General features: G+C 46.0%; 1 protein-coding gene across 1 annotated transcript in view; it reads right to left on the minus strand.

Annotated features, from left to right (window-relative positions):
- LOC135818083 (uncharacterized) overlaps positions 1–23,492 on the minus strand; it is a 149,739-nt gene that overhangs the window by 56,220 nt on the left and 70,027 nt on the right. The window contains exon 5 of the mRNA XM_065331407.1: positions 20,034–22,450. Coding sequence (XP_065187479.1) covers positions 20,034–22,450 — 2,417 coding nt within the window. The remainder of the gene's footprint in view (positions 1–20,033; positions 22,451–23,492) is intronic.

Below are 23,492 nucleotides of genomic sequence, written 5' to 3' on the forward strand. Positions count from 1 at the left end.
GTTTTTTTTGTGCGTATGTGTGTGTGTGTTTGTTTCTTTTAGGAAATTTCACTTCTCAACTCTAAACTCCAAAAAATGTCTCTTCACTGCGATTCAAATTCAAATTTCAATTTACATTACTGTACACCAAATGATGGTGGTGGCGGTGGTGGTGGTGGTGGTGGTGTGTGTGTGTGTGTGTTTGTGTGTGTGTGTGTGTGTTTGTGTGTGTGTGTGTCTGCGTTTGTGTGTCTTCATTCAGTAACGGACATGGATGCTGCTGCCGCTTTGATCGTGACCGTCGCTACCCATTTCGGCCTCACTGTCAGTTTTGGTAAAACGAAGTGCATCAATGCTGATCCCCCTCCGACCGGATGCTTGACGTTGGCAGATGGCGACATCGAAATCGTGAACGAGTTTACATACCTCGGTAGCTGTATTACTAATGATGGCCAGTTGTCGGTTGAGGTTTCTTCCCGCCTTGCCAAGGACTCCCGGTCTTTTGGTGCCTTGCGTTCTGCTGTCTTCGGAAACCGCCACATCTCTGTGCGTACCAAGACTCATGTTTACTCTGCAGTCGTCCTCTCAACGTAACTTTATGGCTGTGAGTCATGGGCTGTCAAGGCAACCGACACCCACCGTCTGTCAGTGTTCCACAACCGCTGTGCTCGGTTTATCCTGGACGTCAGCAAGTCAGAACAATGGAATGAGCATCTCTCCAATGCAGTCATCCTGGAGCGGGCTGGTTTGCGATCAGTAGTGGAGATGCTGAGGACGTGCCGTCTTCGCTGGTTGGGGCATGTCGGACGCATGTCGGACGACAGAATACCGAAGTGCGTATTGTTTGGTGAGCTCCAGAAGACGCGCCCTCGTCACGGGCCACGCAAGCGTTGGCGTGACAACATCGTGATTGACCTAGAGGAACGCCACATCAATGACTGGTACAGCCTAGCCGAGGACCGTCGTGCGTGGAGACTGGCCTGCAACACCATCCAGCCGCCTAAACCTATGTCTCGGGATTTCAGGTGCCACTGCGGCCGAGATTTTCGCCGTCGCCAGGACCTCACTCGCCACTCGAAGTTCTGTGCCGCGTGACTGAAACACTGTCAGTCCTTTCAGGACCTGCCATCATCTTTGGATGGGCATTATTGTATTGTATTGTATTGTCTTCTTTCATTCTCCTGGGTGGTTACCAACAGCCAGTGTATGCCGGAGTATGTGGTGTGGCGTGGGTGTGTAAAAAAAATGAAAAATAGGGATTCACTGGCCAGAAAAAGCCACTTCAATCAGCTGTGTGGTGGATACCAGGCTAGAAAATAGTTGCGGTCAATTCATCAGCCTTGCAAGCTGTTGAATGTTGTAATCCCAGCACAAATTGCTATGTCTAACATAGCTGTTCGCTATCATCGCTTCCGCGATGGGCATGTCTGAGGTCTGAGGTGTGTGTGTGTGTGTGTGTGTGTGTGTGTGTGTGTGTGTGTGTGTGTGTGTGTGTGTGTGTGTATGTGTGCACGTGGTATGAAAAATCCTGGGTGGTTCCCAACAGCCAGTACATGGTGGAATATGTGATGTGTGATATGTGCTGGAAAAACGAAAACGAAAAAGTAGGGATTCACTGGCCAGAAATGGCCTCTTCTGGTACCCTTGAGTATTCCAAAGTGGCATTGGTTGATAATTTGACTGTATACAGCATTATGTGACACACATGCTCAGTTTTAGTCTAAACTCCATGTAGCGTAACAGAGATTGATGGATCTTTGCACCAAACAATACTTGACATCAGTTGATCAAGTAAATACCTACACGTCTCGTTATTAAACTTACATAGCACGATAGTGAGTGTGTACCAGTTGTATTTATGCTACGAACCCCTGTGTTCTGGTGTGAGGGGACTTCGTTTAGCCGGGAGCTAACGAGTGCAATCATGTTCATTTCAGTACTTGTGTACATGCATGTCGTGGGTATTGACTAAAACCCGTGACACGATGGTACAATGCATGAGTCGTAATTATCCTACATCGGCTCAACTACGCTTTTCATTCCCATTGATGGTATGCCGGTTCTACAGTCCTTTCATAAAAAAAGATGGTGCCTGGCTCTGGCGAACTCCCATATTCGTGAAATTTATCGTATACATTGCAGTGCTGCGAAATTTGAAATTTGAAACCGGGTCCAAAAAAGGTACCTGAACTGAGGTTCGAACCGCACAATGCACTGTTGCAGGCGGGGTCTGACAAACCGCCTGGGTTTTGATGGTTTTTCCCAAATCAGTGGGTTTTGGGGTAAAACCTGGCCGAAATACTATTCTTGTTATGGCTTGCTTTTTGGACAAATAGACTTCAGAGACTTTAGAAGAGGATTCCATAGGGATTGCAGAAAAATAATCTAAAACGTTTGACCCATTTATGGTCAAAGGCTAGAAGTCCATCTTTTTATGAATATACTGTAGTTCTACTCTACAGAATAGAATGCATGATCTTGTATAATGTTGTAACATGCACCAGCATAACATCACACATAACATGTATGTAAAGATTTCTTCAATGTACAGTATTGCACGTGCTATCTTCATTTACAAGGTGTATACGAGTATGCAACAGGTATACTTATGCTATGATACTTATGCAGCATACAGGTCACATTACAAACGCACTATTGTGCTCACTATTTCATATTTCCCACTTCTTGTCTGTAAAGATTATTCAGATTTTTCATCAACTATAGAAGAGCGCATACTCCAGTGGTTCCTGTCTTCCAATACTTCTTCTCATAGTAATACTCATGAGACTACAAGATAGTCTTCTGAGAGTGCTTAGGGAAAATATTGGGTTGCCAGAGCAGCTAACAAGTGTAGTGGTGCAATTCCACGTGTATGAAGTACAGTAAAATTTGTAATGGCGACCACTCGGATATGGCGACCACTCGGATATGGCGACTATTAGACCATGGCGACCACTTTTCCTTGCCACGGACGCATTCACATTAAAAGTAGCTCGGATAAGGCGGCCACTCGCTCAACGCGACCGACGACTACCCACCCGCGACCGCGTTGCACAGTGCTAGTACATGTAAATGTATGCATTGCATGGTGCACCATGCATGGTAGATCGACACGTCAGTGCAGGAAGTGTAGATGTGCATGGTGCATGCACGGTGCTTGACGGGTCTAAGGACCCCAGGCACATGAGTCGTGCTAGAGTAGCATACCTGTACGTGTGTGCACTGTGATGCACTTATCACAATGATGTAGCACATGTGGATAGGGTCACGTGACCCACTGAACCTGGATAAGAAGACCACCTGGCAACGGCGACCAATTTTCTCGTCCCTTGAGTGGTCGCCTTAGACAGGTTTCACTGTATGAAAGTTTACATACAAAATACCATGAAATCATTGCACTACTCCTCTGCTTAAATAAACTGGGTGCAAGTGTTAGAACTGACTTGCAATATGGCAATCTTTTACTCACATGGATCCTTCACATCTTCATCAGGATGATCATTCTTACGAGCTTTCCAAATTCTCTCCAGCACTCCACCAACAACAACATTGGATGGGAAAGATGAAGACTGGATGGCTTGAATGAAGTTCTGGACACCTGATGGTCCTCTCTTGTAGGTAATCACCAAGCTAACATAGCCGACTAACCTGTCCTCTTCTGAACTATTACCGATGTTGTATGCGTCCTTCCAAGCCAACACATGTCTCTTCAGCACGGGATCTCTGCTGATACGTGGATGATGTTCATCAATTGCCATGACAGCATTCTTGACTGATTCATGCGCAATCTTGCATTGACCTATGTCATGCCATGCTGGTAGTACAACATCATCCCAGAAGTCAAACGGCATCGTTCTAAACACAAAGTTATACAAAACGCACAAAGAAAAACACAAAAAAAACCCAGAATATGGTTGTATATTCTGATTATAGAATAATGGATTCAATGAGAATTCAAGTATGGATGACAATACAACAGAAGACTGGCTGCACAGTGTAACACAATACAGGCATATGTATTCACCTCCCATATGTTATCCCCCCCCCCCCCCCCCCCCCTCTCCACGCACACACACACACACACACACACATGGCATAGACCGATATGCATGGTGCAAAAACTATCATGCATCCACCCATACCACCACCACTTACACTGTCACTGCCTGTTCTCCATAGCCACATACCGGTATGTAAAACTAACAGAATACGTTTTTGGTTACCTGAACACACTTCACGTACAACACAGTCCTCTGTTCTACACCACTACTGTTCATATGTACACACAATCATTTCACTAGATCATGGGTACAATATATTCATGGTTCAAGTGATACTCAGTTTGACTGAGTTTTGCGAATCCGCAGGAACTCCACCACCCTCTATGGATCAAGGGTGCAGATGCAAATTTTAAAGTGATGGGAGGTGAGTTGATCACTGATCAGACCCACAACCAAAGAGGTCAAAATCAGAAAATCCCATTCACTGCATTCATGGTGAACTCTATTGTATGTAAACGCTGTGTGAATGACAAGAGGCAGGGGTGTTGGAATGTATTTTAGAATGCCGGGTACTGTCAGCCATCTGAAGTACAATTTACTCGTGGGGTTGGGGTGGTTCCTATGAAAATTTTGAAATTTAGACCTCAGATCAGTGTGTTTTATTGATTCACAGGGTATCCGGGACGAAGAGTGGTACGGTCAAAACCATAGTGACTGTAGCGTGTCGGACGCTCCTCCAAGAGGTTCATGTATAAGGTTTCGTGAAATATTACAATAGGGACGGATATTTCTCATAAAAAGGACACGCTTCAGGCTCATTACAAACATCTTGAAAGTTTTTGTCTTCACAAGTATACTTTCCAGCCTTCTCGTCAGGTGAAATACAGGCAAGGGAAAAGGAACAGGAACAATGGATTAAGAAGGTGATAAAAAAGCGCAAAAAAGAAGATAACTAAAGTAAACAGCGAAAATTGCAATAATGACACAAAGACGCAAGTGCGAGAAAACTAAAAAAAAACTCTTCTCAAGCATGACGTGAACAGAACTGCGATGACCCATGTGAAGCGCAATCAATATAATTATTCTTTTGCCTTTGTCATTTCCCTATATCTCCGCATTACTGTTGTATTACGTTACATAGAGTGCCTAATTTGACTTGCAATACAACTACATGTAGGTATCGTTAACATGGGTTTTCTTCACGTCTTGAAAATCTAAATCAATTCTCCACATAGGATAACTCCAACCCATCTTACCAGCCTGGCAATAACTGACTGTACTGCTTGAAGGTTTCAAGGTCTACCCCTCTTAGTCATGTGACATGTTTACAGAGTGTATACATGTACTGTACCTTACCGTAAATACTGGATAGCTGCAGATACAGTGCAGCTTCGGTTTTCCAGCACAAGTCGCACTAGTGGCTTATCATCAACACATCACTCTGACTCGAGAGAAAACAACGCAACGATGTTACCGTTGTCGTTTAGACCTCGTTGTCACCGACGGACACACGAACCGACAATGATTTTTTTCGATGATACTGAACAGCTCTACTTTCTCTGGTTCTGGGACAAGAGTATGCTGCCCAGGAGACTACAGTGTACAAAACTTAACTGCTATCAAACACAATGGTCCTGTACCTCTTCTTTGCAGATGAACGGACCGGTAATAACTGCGTCTTCACCAAACACACACACACACACACACAGTCATACGGACGCAGGTGCTACGGGAACGACTACATGTATGATGATTTCCCTAGTGACCGGCTTGGGTCGTTGGTGCCGTGGTGGTGGCTACCGCGTCCCGGTGGATCGATCCGAAGCCGAAGGTCGTTACTAGGTCTATACGACTCCCTGGTCGTTACGGACAGAGCGGGTTTGGCGCCTTCAGTCTGGCCTTGGGGGGGGGGGGGCATGCATTTAGGCCTCGCCTCCGCGGAATATGCTCGTAGTTTTAATGAATTTTTGCGAGCGCGCAAAAATAAGTTTAAAACACAGAAGGCGCATGCGCCGCGCCGGACACTTCACAGTTTGCTTCCCGCTCAGATTTGCATGGCTGACTGGTGACTCTCTTCAAATGCTTTTTTTCTCCCCATACCGTACCGCGTACGGTTTTTTTGCCACTTTTTTTGCCACTTGTACGGGCAAAAAATCACGGTTCCCGTGAAACTCGGCTGGAAGCTTTTTTTCTTTCTTTTTTGAAATACCGGGCGATCAACTTCAGGATCACAAGCTTTTTGGTACAAATCAGGGTGTTATAAATGGAAAAAAATGAAAAAAGGGGGGCATGGCTCAAATTTTACCGATTATTCTGTAGTATCTCTAGCTCTATCACTATCACTGAACAGTCATCACACAACCTCCTGGTATTACTAGCTACTTGTAGTTCACATGTACATGCTAAGTGCTTCTCCCAACAGCCACTTACTTTGAAGTAGGACTACTAGACAACCCTGCTTGCAGACCGGTACGGCCTGACCTGTTGCATTCATGCTGTAAATATGCATTACATTGATTCCTGTGTAGTCTGTCCCCCCTCACTGACCCCTTTTGATCACTTGCGAGATGCCTTCCCATCCAACAGGTTACAGCTTTCTTCCCCGAACCCATGTTATTGATCAGCCCTAGCTCACACACATTCAAATGCCTTTTCCTTAGATCTTCCAACAGTTGTCTTCCTAGTAATCGTTATGCCCCCTTACCCTGCCTGCCATTCACATTAGTTTCCTCCATACTTTTAGATTGCATTCCTGTTGCATAAACCTTGCTCGCCACTTAGGTCCATTCATCCTCCCACACTGTTTCGAGTCCCGTTGTCCTCCTGCTTTCTTTTGCCCTCACTCCCAGCTGCTCTCTCTCCCTGGCCTATATAACCCGCTGATTCTTCTCAGTTCTTTGTGGAATTGATTTCGAGAGTAAAGAGTTGTGAAGCCTCAGAGCTTGCAAGTTCCTCCGGCTAGTGCTGCCAGCCTGTTACACTTTCTGTATAAGTCCAAAGTGCTTCAGACACGAACAGGTTGGCAGACACTACATTGGTGTCAGAAGTGATTCGTACCTTACGTGCTTTGTTATAATTCGTAGTCCCCGTCCTTTCCTTTGTTTCCTGACCTCTCATCCATTACGTAGTTCTCGTGTATCATTAGTATGGCTCAGCAACAACAACCCGCTCAGGCTGCCCCGGCTGCTCCTGCCCCGGCTGCTCCTCGTTTCTGAACCCATGACGACCTGAGAACGATGCAGAATTCCGGTTCGTCAGTCCATCCATACAGCAGATCGACGCTGCCACGTACGCATTTCGGCAAAATGGATCACCATCATTCTTCAGCGAGTTCCCATGCCCTCCGGTATGTCCCTGGACTACAGCCACCGGTATATGTACGACCCAAGCGACGTCGGCCCTTTCGTCTTCGCCCATATTGCCGATACTGCAAGCAGATTGGCCATGCCATAGCTTATTGCTATCGTCGTCGCGATACACGGCACATCTTCCCTTCAACCCAGGTATGTCACCATTCCTGCTGTATCCCTACTCAATCATCAACCCGGTCAAATGCAACTGTTACTAGTACACATGCCACCCCTATCGTGCAAGCTACGCCGCGCATTATGCAAGCTTCCCCATCCAGCAGTACTTTCCATTCTGTCCTGATGCTCCTCGCTGCCATATCCCTATCACTAACTCGTTCTGCTGCCAAAGTTGTTCCCCTGCTAACATCTCTCACATTTAGTTTGTTTGCTACACTACACGCGATACACAAGGCCCTCCACGTTCCTTCAGCCACTCCATCCCACAGACAATCCCACTCCCAGTCCCCGTCCCACCATTCGATCAACAGCCTAGGACTCACAACCCTCCATATACCTTCCTGTCCGTCCAGATACATGCAGTACACAGTTCTAGATCGCCCAACATTCCGTCCCACTGAAACTCCCCTACAACCGCTTTCTCCCCGGTCTGACCACAAAGTGTCCTAGCCTTTTCGTTACCCATCCCGATCATGTCCACCCCGTTCCGACCACGCAATCCGTTTCAGACCCAAAATACTGTATACCCTGCAAGCACGCGATCAACTAACCAGTCCATGTACGTGTACAAGTAACAATGTTTATACCGCCACGTGGTGAGCGAGTCTTTTCCGGTTGAACCGTCCCAGAGAGACGAGAGTCAAGAATTATTACCGTCCACAATGAGTGACGCGATGGAACGCATCCCCTTTACCGTCCAATACATGTATTGAGACGCGAACACATACATATACATGTACAAATTCTTCACACATTTTAAACAGTGTCTGTCTGTCTTTTCACGTACACCCGTCCCGTAGACACGAGGACGTGTCTCAACGGAGGAGGGGCGAGTGTAGTATCTCTAGCTCTATCACTATCACTGAACAGTCATCACACAACCTCCTGGTATTACTAGCTACTTGTAGTTCACATGTACATGCTAAGTGCTTCTCCCAACAGCCACTTACTTTGAAGTAGGACTACTAGACAACCCTGCTTGCAGACCGGTACGGCCTGACCTGTTGCATTCATGCTGTAAATATGCATTACATTGATTCCTGTGTAGTCTGTCCCCCCTCACTGACCCCTTTTGATCACTTGCGAGATGCCTTCCCATCCAACAGGTTACAGCTTTCTTCCCCGAACCCATGTTATTGATCAGCCCTAGCTCACACACATTCAAATGCCTTTTCCTTAGATCTTCCAACAGTTGTCTTCCTAGTAATCGTTATGCCCCCTTACCCTGCCTGCCATTCACATTAGTTTCCTCCATACTTTTAGATTGCATTCCTGTTGCATAAACCTTGCTCGCCACTTAGGTCCATTCATCCTCCCACACTGTTTCGAGTCCCGTTGTCCTCCTGCTTTCTTTTGCCCTCACTCCCAGCTGCTCTCTCTCCCTGGCCTATATAACCCGCTGATTCTTCTCAGTTCTTTGTGGAATTGATTTCGAGAGTAAAGAGTTGTGAAGCCTCAGAGCTTGCAAGTTCCTCCGGCTAGTGCTGCCAGCCTGTTACACTTTCTGTATAAGTCCAAAGTGCTTCAGACACGAACAGGTTGGCAGACACTACAATTCCACAAAATTGCCAATAATTCCCGTTTTAAAAATCACACCGATAATTCCCGAAATTATGCCGGCACATTCCGCGGAGGCCTACATGCATTCATTGCATTGGCCGCGTGAGATTCGCAGAGTCTCTGCATTCTCAACAATAATAGTAACCATGGTAACTAGGCGGGGTAAGGACAATCGTTGCTATGGTGAATCATGTACATGTATTGTGAAAATGACACGAAAAAGGAACCAACACTGGCAACAGTGAACACTTGCTTGGGATACAGCATCGGCTACACCCAAATGATTTTCTAATTAATTTTCCCTAAACTCCAAGGCAACCACTGAAACATACAGTATGATTCACTTCTCCAACCCCAACAACGGTCTCTTCACTGCGAAAAAACATTCCACCAAATTTTCGGGACTGACCCTTCATTAGGCTGAAAACACACAGAAAACCTGGATTCCACAGTCTCTACACAAGTCATACATACATGGAGACAGGCGGTATGCTGTACATACTCGCTAACGCCTCCCAAAACTAAATCTCTTAGGAAACCAAAAGAGGTGAGTACTGTCGGTCGCCCAAGAAAGGCCAGGTTAGAATTTCACCGTACGGCAAGCACAGCATACCAATGTATACACGGTGACTCAAATGTGCATTGAGTACACTCTACACGTACATGAAAATAAGAGCAGTTTTCATGTAGGTTACTAGGCAGACCCAGCGACCAACAGTACATGTACAAGTAGAATGTACACTGTACTAACTCCACTCAATACCCGCCATTGTCCAACTAACAACTTATACAATCATATTGAGCAAGTACAGTCAGCCATATTCCCAATGCACTGATGAGGTATTCCCGGTCTGACATTGTGATAGTTCAGTTTCGTGATAACCGTGTGATGCCGTCAAGCATAGAGATCAAGCAATACTGTACAACTCGTACAAGCCCACATACAGTATACGTCAGTACAAACTTCTTGCAATCCGAGTAACTCTCCATAATCTCAGGCAATGCAACATTCAGACGTGAATGTGACGCTGAATATGTTTTTCGGCTACTCAGACTACTAGCGCAGAAAGAACATAGGCTAATCTTAATTAGTTAAAGAGAGAGAAAAAACTACAAGCTCTGCTAGAGACTGGGAAGGTGAATCAAGGATATCCGATAGTATTGAAATCATAAAACATACAGTACGCTTGCAAATTCGAATCATGTGCAGAGAAACCGCATAAAAGGTTGTAAAATCAATAAACTCATAGAATCATAATTATCAAGGCGCCAACAGCTAGGCTCTTCAGCGCAGCTGAGCAGCTCAAAACGTATCCCAAAAGGGATCACGTTTCCGTGCAACAAAGCAAAGCATACACATTATAGATAGCAAATACAAACTAGCAGTGCAGTAGAGTGTGGATTTCATTACACTCTAACTTGCATTTTCAACTATTTCACTGAGCAATTAATTCTAGCAATAATACAGCATGAAGGAAAGTGTAATCCAATCATATCTACATCAGTTAGAATGCCAGCCAAAATCTCAAGACAGAGTAAAAGAAAAACAACTGGAAAATGTCTTGGAATACCTGAACACACTTGATCAGAAACATTACGACCGTTCAGTAGCGTCTGCACACACCATTCACTGATACAGCTCATTGTGGGTACATAGCAGCTCATGACGGGTCCACCAGCAGAGTAACCTTCACAGACCCTACAGGGACAAAGCATACACAAAGAGACATTCATAACTGCACAGAGTCCGGAAGCAACACACGTTCCTAGCCTCATGTTGCCGGCTAAAACAACATTCTATGCATTACATTGTACTTCATGAACAATGTTCTACTCCGTGAACCTTTAAAGGTTTACAAATGTATACAGTCATTGACTCAACTTGGCTAATAACGACTGCGGATATAACGACAATTTGCGAACAACGACAGAATGTCCATGCCCAGAGTAAAGTCCACTCTACCTGTATACATGTAATGAGACTTCGTGCATAACGACACTTCGCGAATAAGGACACTTTTCTGATGCCCGGCCGAGTGTCGTTATATGCAAAGTTGACTGTACTGCACCCTCACGACGTTGAGTGAGCATAGAGGATGGTTATAAAATAGACCAGTTAGAATGTCCTGAATGGCTTCAACATGTCCACAAATCATTGAGAACATACTTGTACAATCATGTACGAAAAGCTCGGTCTTGCTCTATGCACCCCCCTGCTCCCAGCCCCGTGCCATCTCCACACTTATACAACGGGCGACGATAACTACATTTAGAAAGACTGTTTATTACAAGACGACTACGGAAAGTTCTAGGGGTCAAACGGGTGTACCTTTAACTAACGAACGGGTAATTTTCTTAACGGGCGGGTTAACGGGTACCCTTTAGCTGCCATGTTTTAATTTTTGCGCAATTTCCATATAAACCATGATAGTAATTTATCTGTTCTCAGGTTGCATTTTGATATCACATTGTGATTCGCCAATTGATTTGAGTCTGATAGTTGCAGAGGTAGATCTACTAGGTGCGAAAATGCAACAACAATGCAGGCATGCAGGCATGCAGCTTGGAGTTGTAAATAATTGACTCCCGCCTGGAATGCACAATCCCAGCAGTGTTGTTTCGTACTGACTTGATCACCGAAATTCAAACGGGTACCCTTTTACTAACGGTACCTGGTATTAACGGGCGGGTACCCGGAACACCCCTTTGACCCCTAACGGAAACACAACTAGACATGACGAACCCAAGACGAAGACTGCTTTTCACACCACAGCCACACGCGCATGCACCAACACCACGTGCACACGATGACCACACGACGTACACAAAATAACATTCTACAACAAAAAACGTACTACAACACTAAGATAATAATAAACAGGGTTCTAGCCAGGTCAAAGTAGTAGTAGGGCGCAGGGGTGTAGCTTGTACATCTGTGGTGTGATGACCCTGTATCAGAGCACGTCTGTGGTGTGATGACCCTGTATCAGAGAATGTCTGTGGTGTGATGACCCTGTATCAGAGCACGTCTGTGGTGTGATGACCCTGTATCAGAGCACGTCTGTGGTGTGATGACCCTGTATCAGAGCATGTCTGTGGTGTGATGACCCTGTACCAGAGCATGTCTGTGGTGTGATGACCCTGTATCAGAGCACGCCTGTGGTGTGATGACCCTGTATCAGAGCATGTCTGTGGTGTGATGACCCTGTATCAGAGCACGTCTGTGGTGTGATGACCCTGTATCAGAGCACGTCTGTGGTGTGATGACCCTGTATCAGAGCACGTCTGTGGTGTGATGACTCTGTATCAGAGCACGTCTGTGGTGTGATGACCCTGTATCAGAGCACGTCTGTGGTGTGATGACCCTGTATCAGAGCGCGTCTGTGGTGTGATGACCCTGTATCAGAGCACGTCTGTGGTCTGATACAGTGGTCTCAATAAGAGTAAGGGGCGCTGCACACTCCTACCCTCCTTTCACTAGAAGATTTTGTCAAAGCCTAGCATGCAACACGATACTGGCCAAGAAAATCTAAAACAGTGCAACTGGGAATGGCGCATGCCACTGGAAGTATCAAGAACAAAACAAAACACTTACGGGTGTCATTTCCAGCAGCTTCTCCTGGAGGAGATCAGCCAGCTCCTGGTGGGCCAGCTTCTCACTCTCTTTCAGAGCGGACACAAACTGACGGAACGCCTGCTTGCCACAGCCTGGCAGTGCTTCCAAGAAGACAGATGCCTGAGACACAACATTCCAATAGAAAATACCCAGACAACATGCATTTTTAGCAATTTTCTATCCACTGGCAAACAACACATTTCTGATCTTCATTATGTAACCCCTCGCTTTGCCAAGCTGTAGCTCAGTAGCCGCCTGTCCAAATACATACATGCCCAGCTGTACACAGCTAGATGATGTTACTATTTGTACCATTACAAGCAAGATCAGTGTTTTCCAGGTAACGCCAAATGATTTTCTTCTCCAAAATCGTATTTAGCCCCGCAGACACCCGTCTTGCTGCTACCTGCCCATGTATGCTGACCGAAGGATAATCAGCCACAACAAACATACTCTGAACCTGCTTTCTGTTAAAATTCAAATTAGGTTGTACATGTAGATACACACCAATGCAAGCATTACCTGATCTTCACGATCATCCATAGCACGGAGTTTCTTGCAGAAGCGCTGGGTGATGATGCTCTCTGCATAGAGACGGTCCAGAATGCCCTCTTCTACGTCCAAACTACGCTTCAATTCCACATAGCTTGAACGCAGCACTTCCTGGAGCAAATCAGACATCTGCAGCAGAGATTAAAAGATGGATTCATGAGAATTGCTCAGTGTTCCGAAAGGGCTCGGAGAGAAATTGATGACAAACTCGGTCATTACGTAATTTTCAGTAAAAGTATCACTCCACAATGTGCTCTCGGTCAAGAGTGCACTTTGGAGTGCTGCTGTTACTGATATCAAGAGAAAGCTGTTGCGTAACCTCACTGGGCACATGTGTACACACAGAAATAACGGTTATCTGCTGCATGTCTAGAGGCGTACGAGTGTATAGTTATCATGTGTATGTTGATGTATGGTCTGTGTATCGATACGGAAATTCTCCAAACACACATCCTTCTGTTTCTTATTGAACTGGTTGCTACTCAGGATAGTTGAGGCATGATGCCCCTGCCCCCCCCCCCCCCTCACCCCCGGCAGTGGGAGATTTTGACCACTGTGGGAGCATCTCTCGTTGTACTTTGCCTCAAAGTGAGCCTACTTTTTTGTGCACTAGTGAGCGCATCCTCACAGGGGCGTACATAGGGCGGTTCCCGGGATGCCCGGGAACCAGTAAAAAAAATTCGATAATATGGGTACGGAGAATGTTTTGATTTAGGCCCAGGCCCAGCGCTGTGCATGCCTGGAGTCCGCCTGATGGTCCGAGGCCGCGAGGACGGTGACTTGTCCAGGTGTAAAAGTGATGCTGGGACTGGGACACAGCGTAGACTGGGCCATGGGTCTACTAACTGAACTGGGTTCAACAAAGTCGCTACTTTACATCGCCGGATTCCTCGTTCTCCGAGTCAAATTTTCCTTTGCAGTTTGCTTTGACAAAGTTGGTCGTGTTTTCGACGATGCTTTCGCTTTGTGGAAAAGAAAAATGAAGTGTCAACATCCAGAGGGCCAGCGCTCTATTCAGGTCAAGCGATAGATGAGAATGCAGACGCACCTGACTTGCAAGCGAAGTCTGCATGCAACGAGCAGCGCTGAGGAAGAAATCGTCGGCGAAGCTGTAGAGTGACCGTTGTCGGAAGCTGCTGGATCATCCAAAACTTACTTCAGTGACATGGGAGCGTGTTGGAAGGGATATGTGTTGGAAGGGATATTCTGAAAGTCTACGTCCACAGTGGAATGCAGTCCCCCGAAATTTGCCGGACACGGAAAAGATTTCCGTCATCAACAATCATTGTGCGCCACCGAAGGCGAAGGATTTCATTTCCAGGGCGTGTCCAGACGGATGGCAAACAGCGCCGCTTTCAACTATCCTTGTTGGAGGAGTTACCCTGCGTAGTCTTTTGACCAGCGTGCAATGGTGGCTTCTGCTTGCCCTGTGTGATGTTTGCTCCAGATGATTCTAAACTTACTAAGCCCGCTTTCAAGACTGCATGCAATCGTCGTGCTGAACAAAATATCCATAAAACGGGGAAAGTTCAGTCTTTTAAAATCAAAAATGCGTAGCAATGACATTTTCCAGCAGCTTGTGGATGTTAATTTCACCCAGTCTGAAGAGAATATGCAGAAACTCCGTAGGATACGAAAAACAGCACTTCAATTGTGTGGAATGTTGGTTCATCAGTTGACATGGGAACCACTCCTGGAGGCGAGCGGCGTACGCCCCTGTCCTCACATCCTCAAACATTTTCACAAGGAAGTGCCGGTGTACTGCAATGTGTGCTTCACTGTACAATCAGCAAACAGAATTTTAAAGTAGACTGTAGAGAGTAGAGTTCTTACCCCAGTCTCAAGTTTACTACTCTTGACATTACCAGTCTGGGAGCCATCAACACTAGTCTGCATGGACAGTGTCTTGTCACTGGAACACACTGATACAGGATGCAGGTCATTGCGATGTAGTGAACACTTTCCAGGACCAGGACACACACGGAATGTCTCCACGAGCTGTGACAGACCTTGCGACGGCAGGATATCCTCCACGACGTAGCACATGGCAGTGTCGGAGAGATCCTCCAAGACGGTGCACAGGTGACTGATGGCTTCCTTGCTTCCACTTGACTTGACAGTGGCTCGACTGTCCTTCAAGCACTCAATGCTGATGTGATCTTCAGCACGCAAGTTTTCAAAGCAATCAATCACATCAATATGGGAGACGCTTTTGATTGCTACTCGATGTCTCTGTAGTGCCAGTTGATAAGCTGATGCTCTCTCAGATACAGACTGACCTTGGAGCAGGTCACCTGCACCACAACACACACACACACACAGCATGCAAATAATCCATATAATTAAAAACAATTCACGGTTCACGTGAAACTCGGCCAAAGGCCGAGTTTTCCGCATCTGCAGGAACGCCACCACCCTCTTGGATCAAGGCGCAGATGCTCCCAATCCATATAATAAGAGGCCATTTACACGACGGCAGGATTCATCCCGTGCGTGATGCTGCCATGCTGATTCAGTCCCGTGCACTCAAATTTTGGCACAAGCGTATTCCGCGAGCTATCCTGGTATGGTCCAGGTACCGTGAGGTGGCTGGGGTGGGAATGCATATTGTGGTATTCTGTGGACTGCTTAGTACTACAGCTACTGTAATGTGATTCGATTTTCGTTTTTCCTGGGTCACGGCAAACTCTCGGGATCATGTGCTTCACTTCCCAGTGGCATGCACTGCCGTCGTGTAAATCGCCTCAGTCTAATCAATATGGCTTGATCTCCGGAGAGTTAGCTGTTTAGACCTTGTAAGATCTCGTTAGCGGAGCTCAGAATGACTGGCCAAACAGATCAAAATGAGGTACAGTGAACAACAAATCGTACTTTTTAAATCAGCTCCAAAAAGCCAGGATGATACAGGAACGTAGGTTTCTAACAGGATTTTAACTCAGGGAGGGTGAACAAAAATGAATGATATAAAAAGAAAGGAAGAAGAAGAAATGAGAGCAAAGGAGAGTGGACACGTCATGCGGCATTACTCACACTCACCAGGACTAACACCATACTTTCCTTTCCCATTCTTGGTTATTCTATAAGGGTTCGATTTAATCAAATCTGATGAACACATTTGTTCACAGTCTCCCTCTGGTCCCTGCAGCACATTGCCATTATAGTTATTCGATTTAAATTATTCATAATTCCTCACATTTCCATACGGAGAAGGGAACAAAAACATTCGGCACATTTTATCTAAAGGATCAGTCGGGGAAGTGAACTTCCCGAAAAGAGAAATATGCCAGACCCACAAGGACTCAAACCCATGACCTTGCTTGTCATGAGCACAGCTCTAATCATCTGAGCTATGGGACCATGGTGAACGTAGAAGGCCCTGACAAGTTTTTTCACTCCAAAGGCAGCTCACAACACGGGCCAAAATACTGTTGGCACTTGAGTCTTTTGCCCTCCCCCCCTCGGGACGAACCACGGTCAGTTTCTGGAACGTACTACCAGAGGTGAAGTAAAGGGATGAAATTTGATAGGATTGGGAGAACTTCAAAATTCAAAGGATCGGTCGGGCAAGTGAACTGCCCGAAAAGAGAAAAAATTGCCAGACCCACAAGACTCGAATCCGGGACCTTGCTTGTCATGAGCAATGCTCTAATCATCTGAGCTATGGGACCAGGGTGAATGTAGAAGGCCCTGACAAGTGTTTTCACTCCAAAGGCAACTCACAATACTGATGGCAATTCGGTCTTTTGCCCTCCCCCCTCGGGACCAACCACGGTCAGTTTCTGGAACGTACAGCTCGAGGTGAATGAAAGGATTGGGAGAACTTCAAATTTCCGTCGGGATCAGGCGGGGAAGCGAACTGCCTGAAAAGAGAAAAAAATGCCAGACCAACCAGGACTCGAACCCGGAGCCTTCCTGAAATAGCTCGGTTGATTAGAGCATTGCTCATGACAGGCTAGGTTCGAATCCTGGTGGGTCTGGCACTTTCTATTTTCAGGCAGTTCACTTCCCTGACTGATCCCCGACTGATCCTTTGAATGTTTAAGTTTTCCGAATTTAATCACTATATTTCACCTCTGGCAGTACGTTCCAGAAACTGACTGTTGTCTTTGCAGTGAAAACTTGTCAGCGTCTTCTAGGTTCGGCCTTGACCCATAGCTCAGATTGTTAGAGTATTGCCGAGCCATGACAAGAAATCTGGCCCTTTTTCTCTTTTCAGGCAGTTCACTTCCCCGACCATAGTGATCCTTTGAAATTTGAAGTTCTCCCAATCCTTCAAAAAAATTTAATCAATTTCTTTCACCTCTGGTAGTATATACCATAAATTGAATACTGTAAGTCAACAAGTTTCCGGCGATTATTTATTTTTGGCTATTTTCGACCTGGCCATGTTTGGCCGCAATTTTGTTTTGCAAGGCTCAGTGTGACAGTGTATACAGGCGGCAGCAGTACAGGCCGAAAATTTGATGCGGCCGAAATGGGTTTCAGCAATGGGAGGCCGAAATTTGAATGGGCCGAAATGGGTTTCAGCAATGGGAGGCTGAAATTTGAATGGGCCTAAAGTTTGTAGACTTACAGCAATACTACTTAACGTACGCAAGAGGTACTTAACGTACGCAAGAGGTACTTGAAGTACTTGAAGTACTTGAAGTACTTGAAGTACTTGAAGTACTTGAAGTACTTCAAGTACTGATATTAATACTAAGTGTGTGGGTACAGTGAGGGCTGCTACCACCAGCCTGTGTAGTTTCACAGGAGAAGTGAATTTTGAAGTCTGGAGAAAGTGTTGAACGGTCTCTGCTGGGACGACACCTACATCATAACTCAGTGGTTAGAGCATCGCTGGCCTCAAGTGAAGGTCCCTGGTTCGAGTCATGGTGGTGACAGTAATTTGTTTCTTCAGACTTTTCTCTTATCCCATTCCCTCGACTATCGAGTATTAATACTAATATTTTATAATTTTACATTGTACTATTGGCTCAGCACCCGAGCTTTTTCACATGGTAATCTTTCCTGCTTCAGCATTTCATCTGCATCACGATGACACAGTTCAAATCGCTGAATTTCAAATTCCGTACTTGACTCCCTGAACACTCGTCCCCTGCATGCATCCCTCATTCTAGTGACCCCGTGCAAATAAATTCCCATGTATCCTTTCCCCATCAATCACCCTGCACTCCAATGACCCTGTACACATGCCATACTGTCTTGAATAGAAGACTGTTTTGAAAACAAGCCTAATTTTCAAGGTGAGGTATCGGCATGCAAGCATGGTTTTACTGAGGACATACATTTGAAGTAACAGGTTTAAATACTGACTTGATTTGAATAGAAGCCCAGCACTGACACACGTTTCTATAGGAATAATCCCAGACTTATATTCAGCCTTCGTACCTGACATTATGGTCAATTCCAGTGTGTCCTTCCCTGCGTGAACCCTACACTCTAGTGACCAGGGACAGGCAGGCTATACTAGCTTCTCGTGTCTCGTTTTCCAGCCTGCATTCCCGTATTCCACAGTGAATGCTCAATAAAATCTGATCGAGTGAGTCAAGTAAGTAGTCATCGCACTGCACCAGGTCACAAACCAGTCACGGTTTGCAGGTCTAGGATTGCACAGCTCCCAGCACATACTTGATTCACATGATTGGATTTCATTGAGCAGCACTGTACTTTCCAGGGTATATTTTAAACTGAACACTTTACTGAAATCATCTCACCACTGTCCTTGACTGCGGGCTCTACAACTGTCATTGGCATTGCCGGCATTGGCTTCTCAGGATCAGCAAGCTCTGCGGTCTGGACAGAATCAACGAAATACAGCAATGTGGTATGCAGACAAAAAATTAATTACACCAGTAAATCCCCCCATCCCCCTTACTATAGACTTGTACAGAACTGAAAATGATGAAGTCAGAACTCAACAGATAACCAGATAACGACTTCAGGGGGATCCACTCCGACCATAGCAAAATACATATCTGGCAGGTAGACCCTCATTGTGTCAAGTGCAGGTGTACTGAATTGGACTCTGTGCCAGAACTTAAAAAGCAGAAGATCAAGTAGTCCCACTAGGGGGTTGGGAGTGTCAAGTGCAGGTGTGCTGAATCGGATTCAGTGCCAGAAGTTGGTCCCCACTACTGGGGGCTTGGGAGCAGTCCAGTCAGTATGGGTAGATTTGTCACCCTACGGAGAAGGAAACAACTCAAACGTGCATGAATCCATACAAAATCAGGTACAATTGGATCGTAACTTCAGCGCTTTCACGACCCTGATTTGGTTGTGGTATAGCACTTACAGGCCCCATTGCATTCGTCAACATCAACTACTAATGCTTCGATTGTTATTGTTTTCTATGTGCAAAATATGCCGTCTCTAAATTTCAGGGAAATTTGGTACTCATTTCGGGAATCAAGCACTATGGAGAAAGGAATGTGGGGATATATGTGCGTGCCTGACTGCATGCGGCGCATTGCAGTCTTTTTGTGTTCAGTCCGCTCAGATAGAAAGTAGACGGCCAGATTGGCGGAAATGGAAGCTTCTCAACAACAGACACTCTAACAGACTGTCCTTGCATTGTGGAGTTTTGTAGCAAGAAAAGGAAGCTTCTCAGATGGAGTTCTGTAGCTTGCCACTAAGGCATCGAAAGTCAGTCTGACAGTACGGCTGAAATGTTGTCTCAGGAAACACCAGGGGCACAACATTATTGTTTTTTTCTTATCACTTTTACAATTTTAGCTGGCAAAAAGAAAGAGATTTACAAGCACCAATGTAAGCAATGTTATCGCCCATTGCACTGACCTGTGTGTCTTCGGCAAAGCAAGGCCAGTATTGACGTACATCACTGATATCCACTGACGGACGTGCTCCGATAGTACAGCGTGGACGCAATCCTTCCACCAACGGAGCAAAGTGTTGACAGCCAATCTCCACACAAGACTTCTGCTTGTGTTTGCGACACGCATCTCGGCTGAACGAGCACGGACAGCGGACAGCTCTGCCAAACTCCACATGAGTCAGCGAGAATGCCTTCAGCTTGTCAAGCTCTGACTCCAGGTACGGTAGAAGCTCATGACAAAGCTTGATAGCTTCAGCCTCATTCTCACTTTCAGCAGCTCCAATGCTAGCGGACTCAACTGACTTTCTCACACCGGCAGCAGCAGGAACAGGAGTAGCACTGGTGATCGAAGACTTAGCAGTTGGTCGAGCATCAACAGGAATCTCCAGTGACAAGCGAATGCCATGCTGGAAATACTGCATGACCAGCCAGAAGCGATCCTTCACCAGAATACGTGCCGATGTGTGATAGAGGATAGGATCCACCTTTGGACTGTAGCGTTGCATACACCTCACAACGCCACACCAGAACAGGGTTTGTGGAAAGTAACGATCTGCACCACTGTACAGGTACATAGCTGGACTTGGCTTGCCTTTGCTTACTTCGTCTTGAACACGTGCCACTCGCTCCACGAGAGCTGGTACAAAGAACTTGCGAGTTGTCACCTCTTTCCTCTGACCAGGCACCTTCACAGTTGTCTTTGTGTTGTAGAACAGGGCAAAGTGCTCACCCATCTCGAACAGGAAATCACGCTGTTCTTCTGTGGCCGTGTAGCGCGATGTCATACGATTGTGCTGTGACCAGCGGTGCAGGGCAAGACTTTCAAGGAGGATACCATTCTGAGTCAGCAAGTCGTACTGTGGACGTAGACGCTTGCTCTGCATATCCTTTGGTTCAGGACAGAAGAGCAATGACATGGTCTTCAGAACCCAGTGGATGTCGATGATTACACGATCACGAAGGCGGGCATTGTGAACAAAGTGAAGCAAATGGCCAAGACCATGGTGGAACTTCACCATCTCCTGGAAATCGGACTCAGGATCAACACTGGAGATGCTACCAACAGCAATGGCCAAGCGACGTAGCTCCTCAACCGATAACCATGGTCGTTCAAACGATTTTGCAATGTGCCCAATAGAGATGGTCACAGGAAGCCAGCGGATTGGTATGGGAACGTTGAACTGATGCTGCAGCTGCTGGATTATGTCTTGCCGTAGCTGAACAACTGCTGGGTCCTCTGGATCTTTACCAGCTCGTGTGTTGTCCACAAATACCACCTTGTCGATGTTGTTGGCGTATGCTTTTCCCTCTGCATTGGCCCAGATGTACTTCTTTATCTCTTCAGTTGCCTTCTTCCTTGCTTCTGGATTCTTAGGTAACTTGTCCACATGTGTGCCAATGGCAAACACGGGTACGTTGTCGCTGTCTCCAATGACCTCGTGGATAGCGTTGAACCATGTCTCCATCACATCAAAGTTGGTCTGCTCCAGGTGGTTGGAAAGCGGCAGTTCCTCACCATCTACACCAAATGTCGGCTTCGCTCTGGCCTGGAGCTTCTTTGATGCATCAAAGACGACAGCATATGCACATCTGGTGCAGGCCAGCACCATGTGCTGGATAGCAGCAAACATCTTCTGACCTGCAAAGTCCCAGACATCCATAAATGTGAGATTTTTGAGGTGTTCTGCAGTGAAAACTTCGCTTTTGCCTGTCCGCAGATCATTAATGAAACTTTCGAACTTCAATGTTGCTGAGTTGATTTCTGTCTGTAGTTGCTGGACATCTTGCTCCGGTGTCTCTTCCTTCAGCGCAGCCATGTCTGATTCCTCTTCCGGCTTGGATGCAGTGGAAACATTCTGAGATACCGTGGTAGGACTGGTAGGTGATTGAACAGTGTACCCGGTATTGGTGGTTACATCAGCTTGCCTGAGAGTAGTTTCACTCACACTGGCTGTACCTGCTTGCTCAGTCTCAATCACAGCGGATGGTGATGTTACGGGCGTTGATGGCGTTGAGGATGTGGACCTGGTGTTCTCGGGGATAGCGACGCCTTGTTGTCTCAGTGCTGCTACGATCTCTTTCTTCCGTTTCTCTTGACCAACAGCTCTGTGCGTCAGGGCCAACTGCTGCTGGTAAGAATCTTCAGCTTGCTTCCAGACATACTTTAACCCTTGTTTCTCGATAGTGCAGATCACCTTCTCCAGCTCCACACCGATTGTGCTGTCGACTTGAGACATGAACGCTTGACGCAGGAGGGATCGCAGGAAGCTGCTCTTGCCTGTGCGGCCTGGCCCGCACATTATCAGGCGTCCGTACGGTATCAACTGGACACCTTCCTTGATCAGTTCATTTAGAGCTGCTGCGTACTGGCCATTATCAGCTGCACAATATATACATGTACACATACACCAGAACAAAGCACAATACATTTGATGTAGATGTGAGGAAGAAGTTATTGAAGAAACTGGGAAGGATATGTTCAGAATGAAATGGGTCTAGCTAGCCTACAACACCCGGATTAATCCTATATTCAGCACCAGAATTTCAACATGGACAGTTTAGCACGACCATTTGAGCACAAGCATTTCAGTGGAATGTTACGGACCGCTGTGCATTCGAGCAAATTAAAGCTGAGAAGAAGGTGGTATTGAATCTCTTGAAGTTGCATCACATTATCTGCACGCCACGTGCCTGTGGTAATGCACTGAGTGTCAGTGCAAAACATTTCCATAGCACTTCTTATCCTAGCACTGTTCAAACCAGTGTCTGCCAATCATGTGACACGTCTGCTGAAATCACATGCTCTGCAACATTTCTCATTATCAATTACAGTCAACTTCGCTAATAACGACTGCGGATATAACAACAATTCGCGAATAACGACAGAATTTCTATGCCCAGAGCAAAGTCCCATCTAGCTGTATTATATTTTTCTTCGGATACAACGACTATCTGAATAACGACATTTCGCGGATAGCGACATGCTTTTAGTGCCCCGAGGTCATATTCACTGCTCGAATAACGACTTTCAGGGCTTTTGACAGCTATTTCAAGTACCTGTCATGCAGTAATACCAGAACCCATGGTGATGGATAAAGGCACACATGCAAGAAGATGCAGCCAAGGGGGGGGGGCTTTATTTTTATATTTTTTGCTTCAAAATAGTTTGGGTGATGTCATGTAGTTGTACATGATTGTAAAGTAATCATCATACATGTACATGATTGTGCATGTCCCTGTAGATGGCTGCAAAAGGCTAATTTTTCAATCTATTTCCCTTGCATATTGACTTTATAGTTCCTTTCAATCGTAATATGAAAATAAAGTACACAATGCATAGAGCAGGAAAAGAGCTTCATTTTGATATGCATGTCATACTAGACAAAATACGGGTTCACATACATTCAAATGGGACTTCGGGT

Source organism: Sycon ciliatum, chromosome 5, assembly GCF_964019385.1.
Source record: "Sycon ciliatum chromosome 5, ocSycCili1.1, whole genome shotgun sequence".
NCBI classification, from domain to species: domain Eukaryota; kingdom Metazoa; phylum Porifera; class Calcarea; order Leucosolenida; family Sycettidae; genus Sycon; species Sycon ciliatum.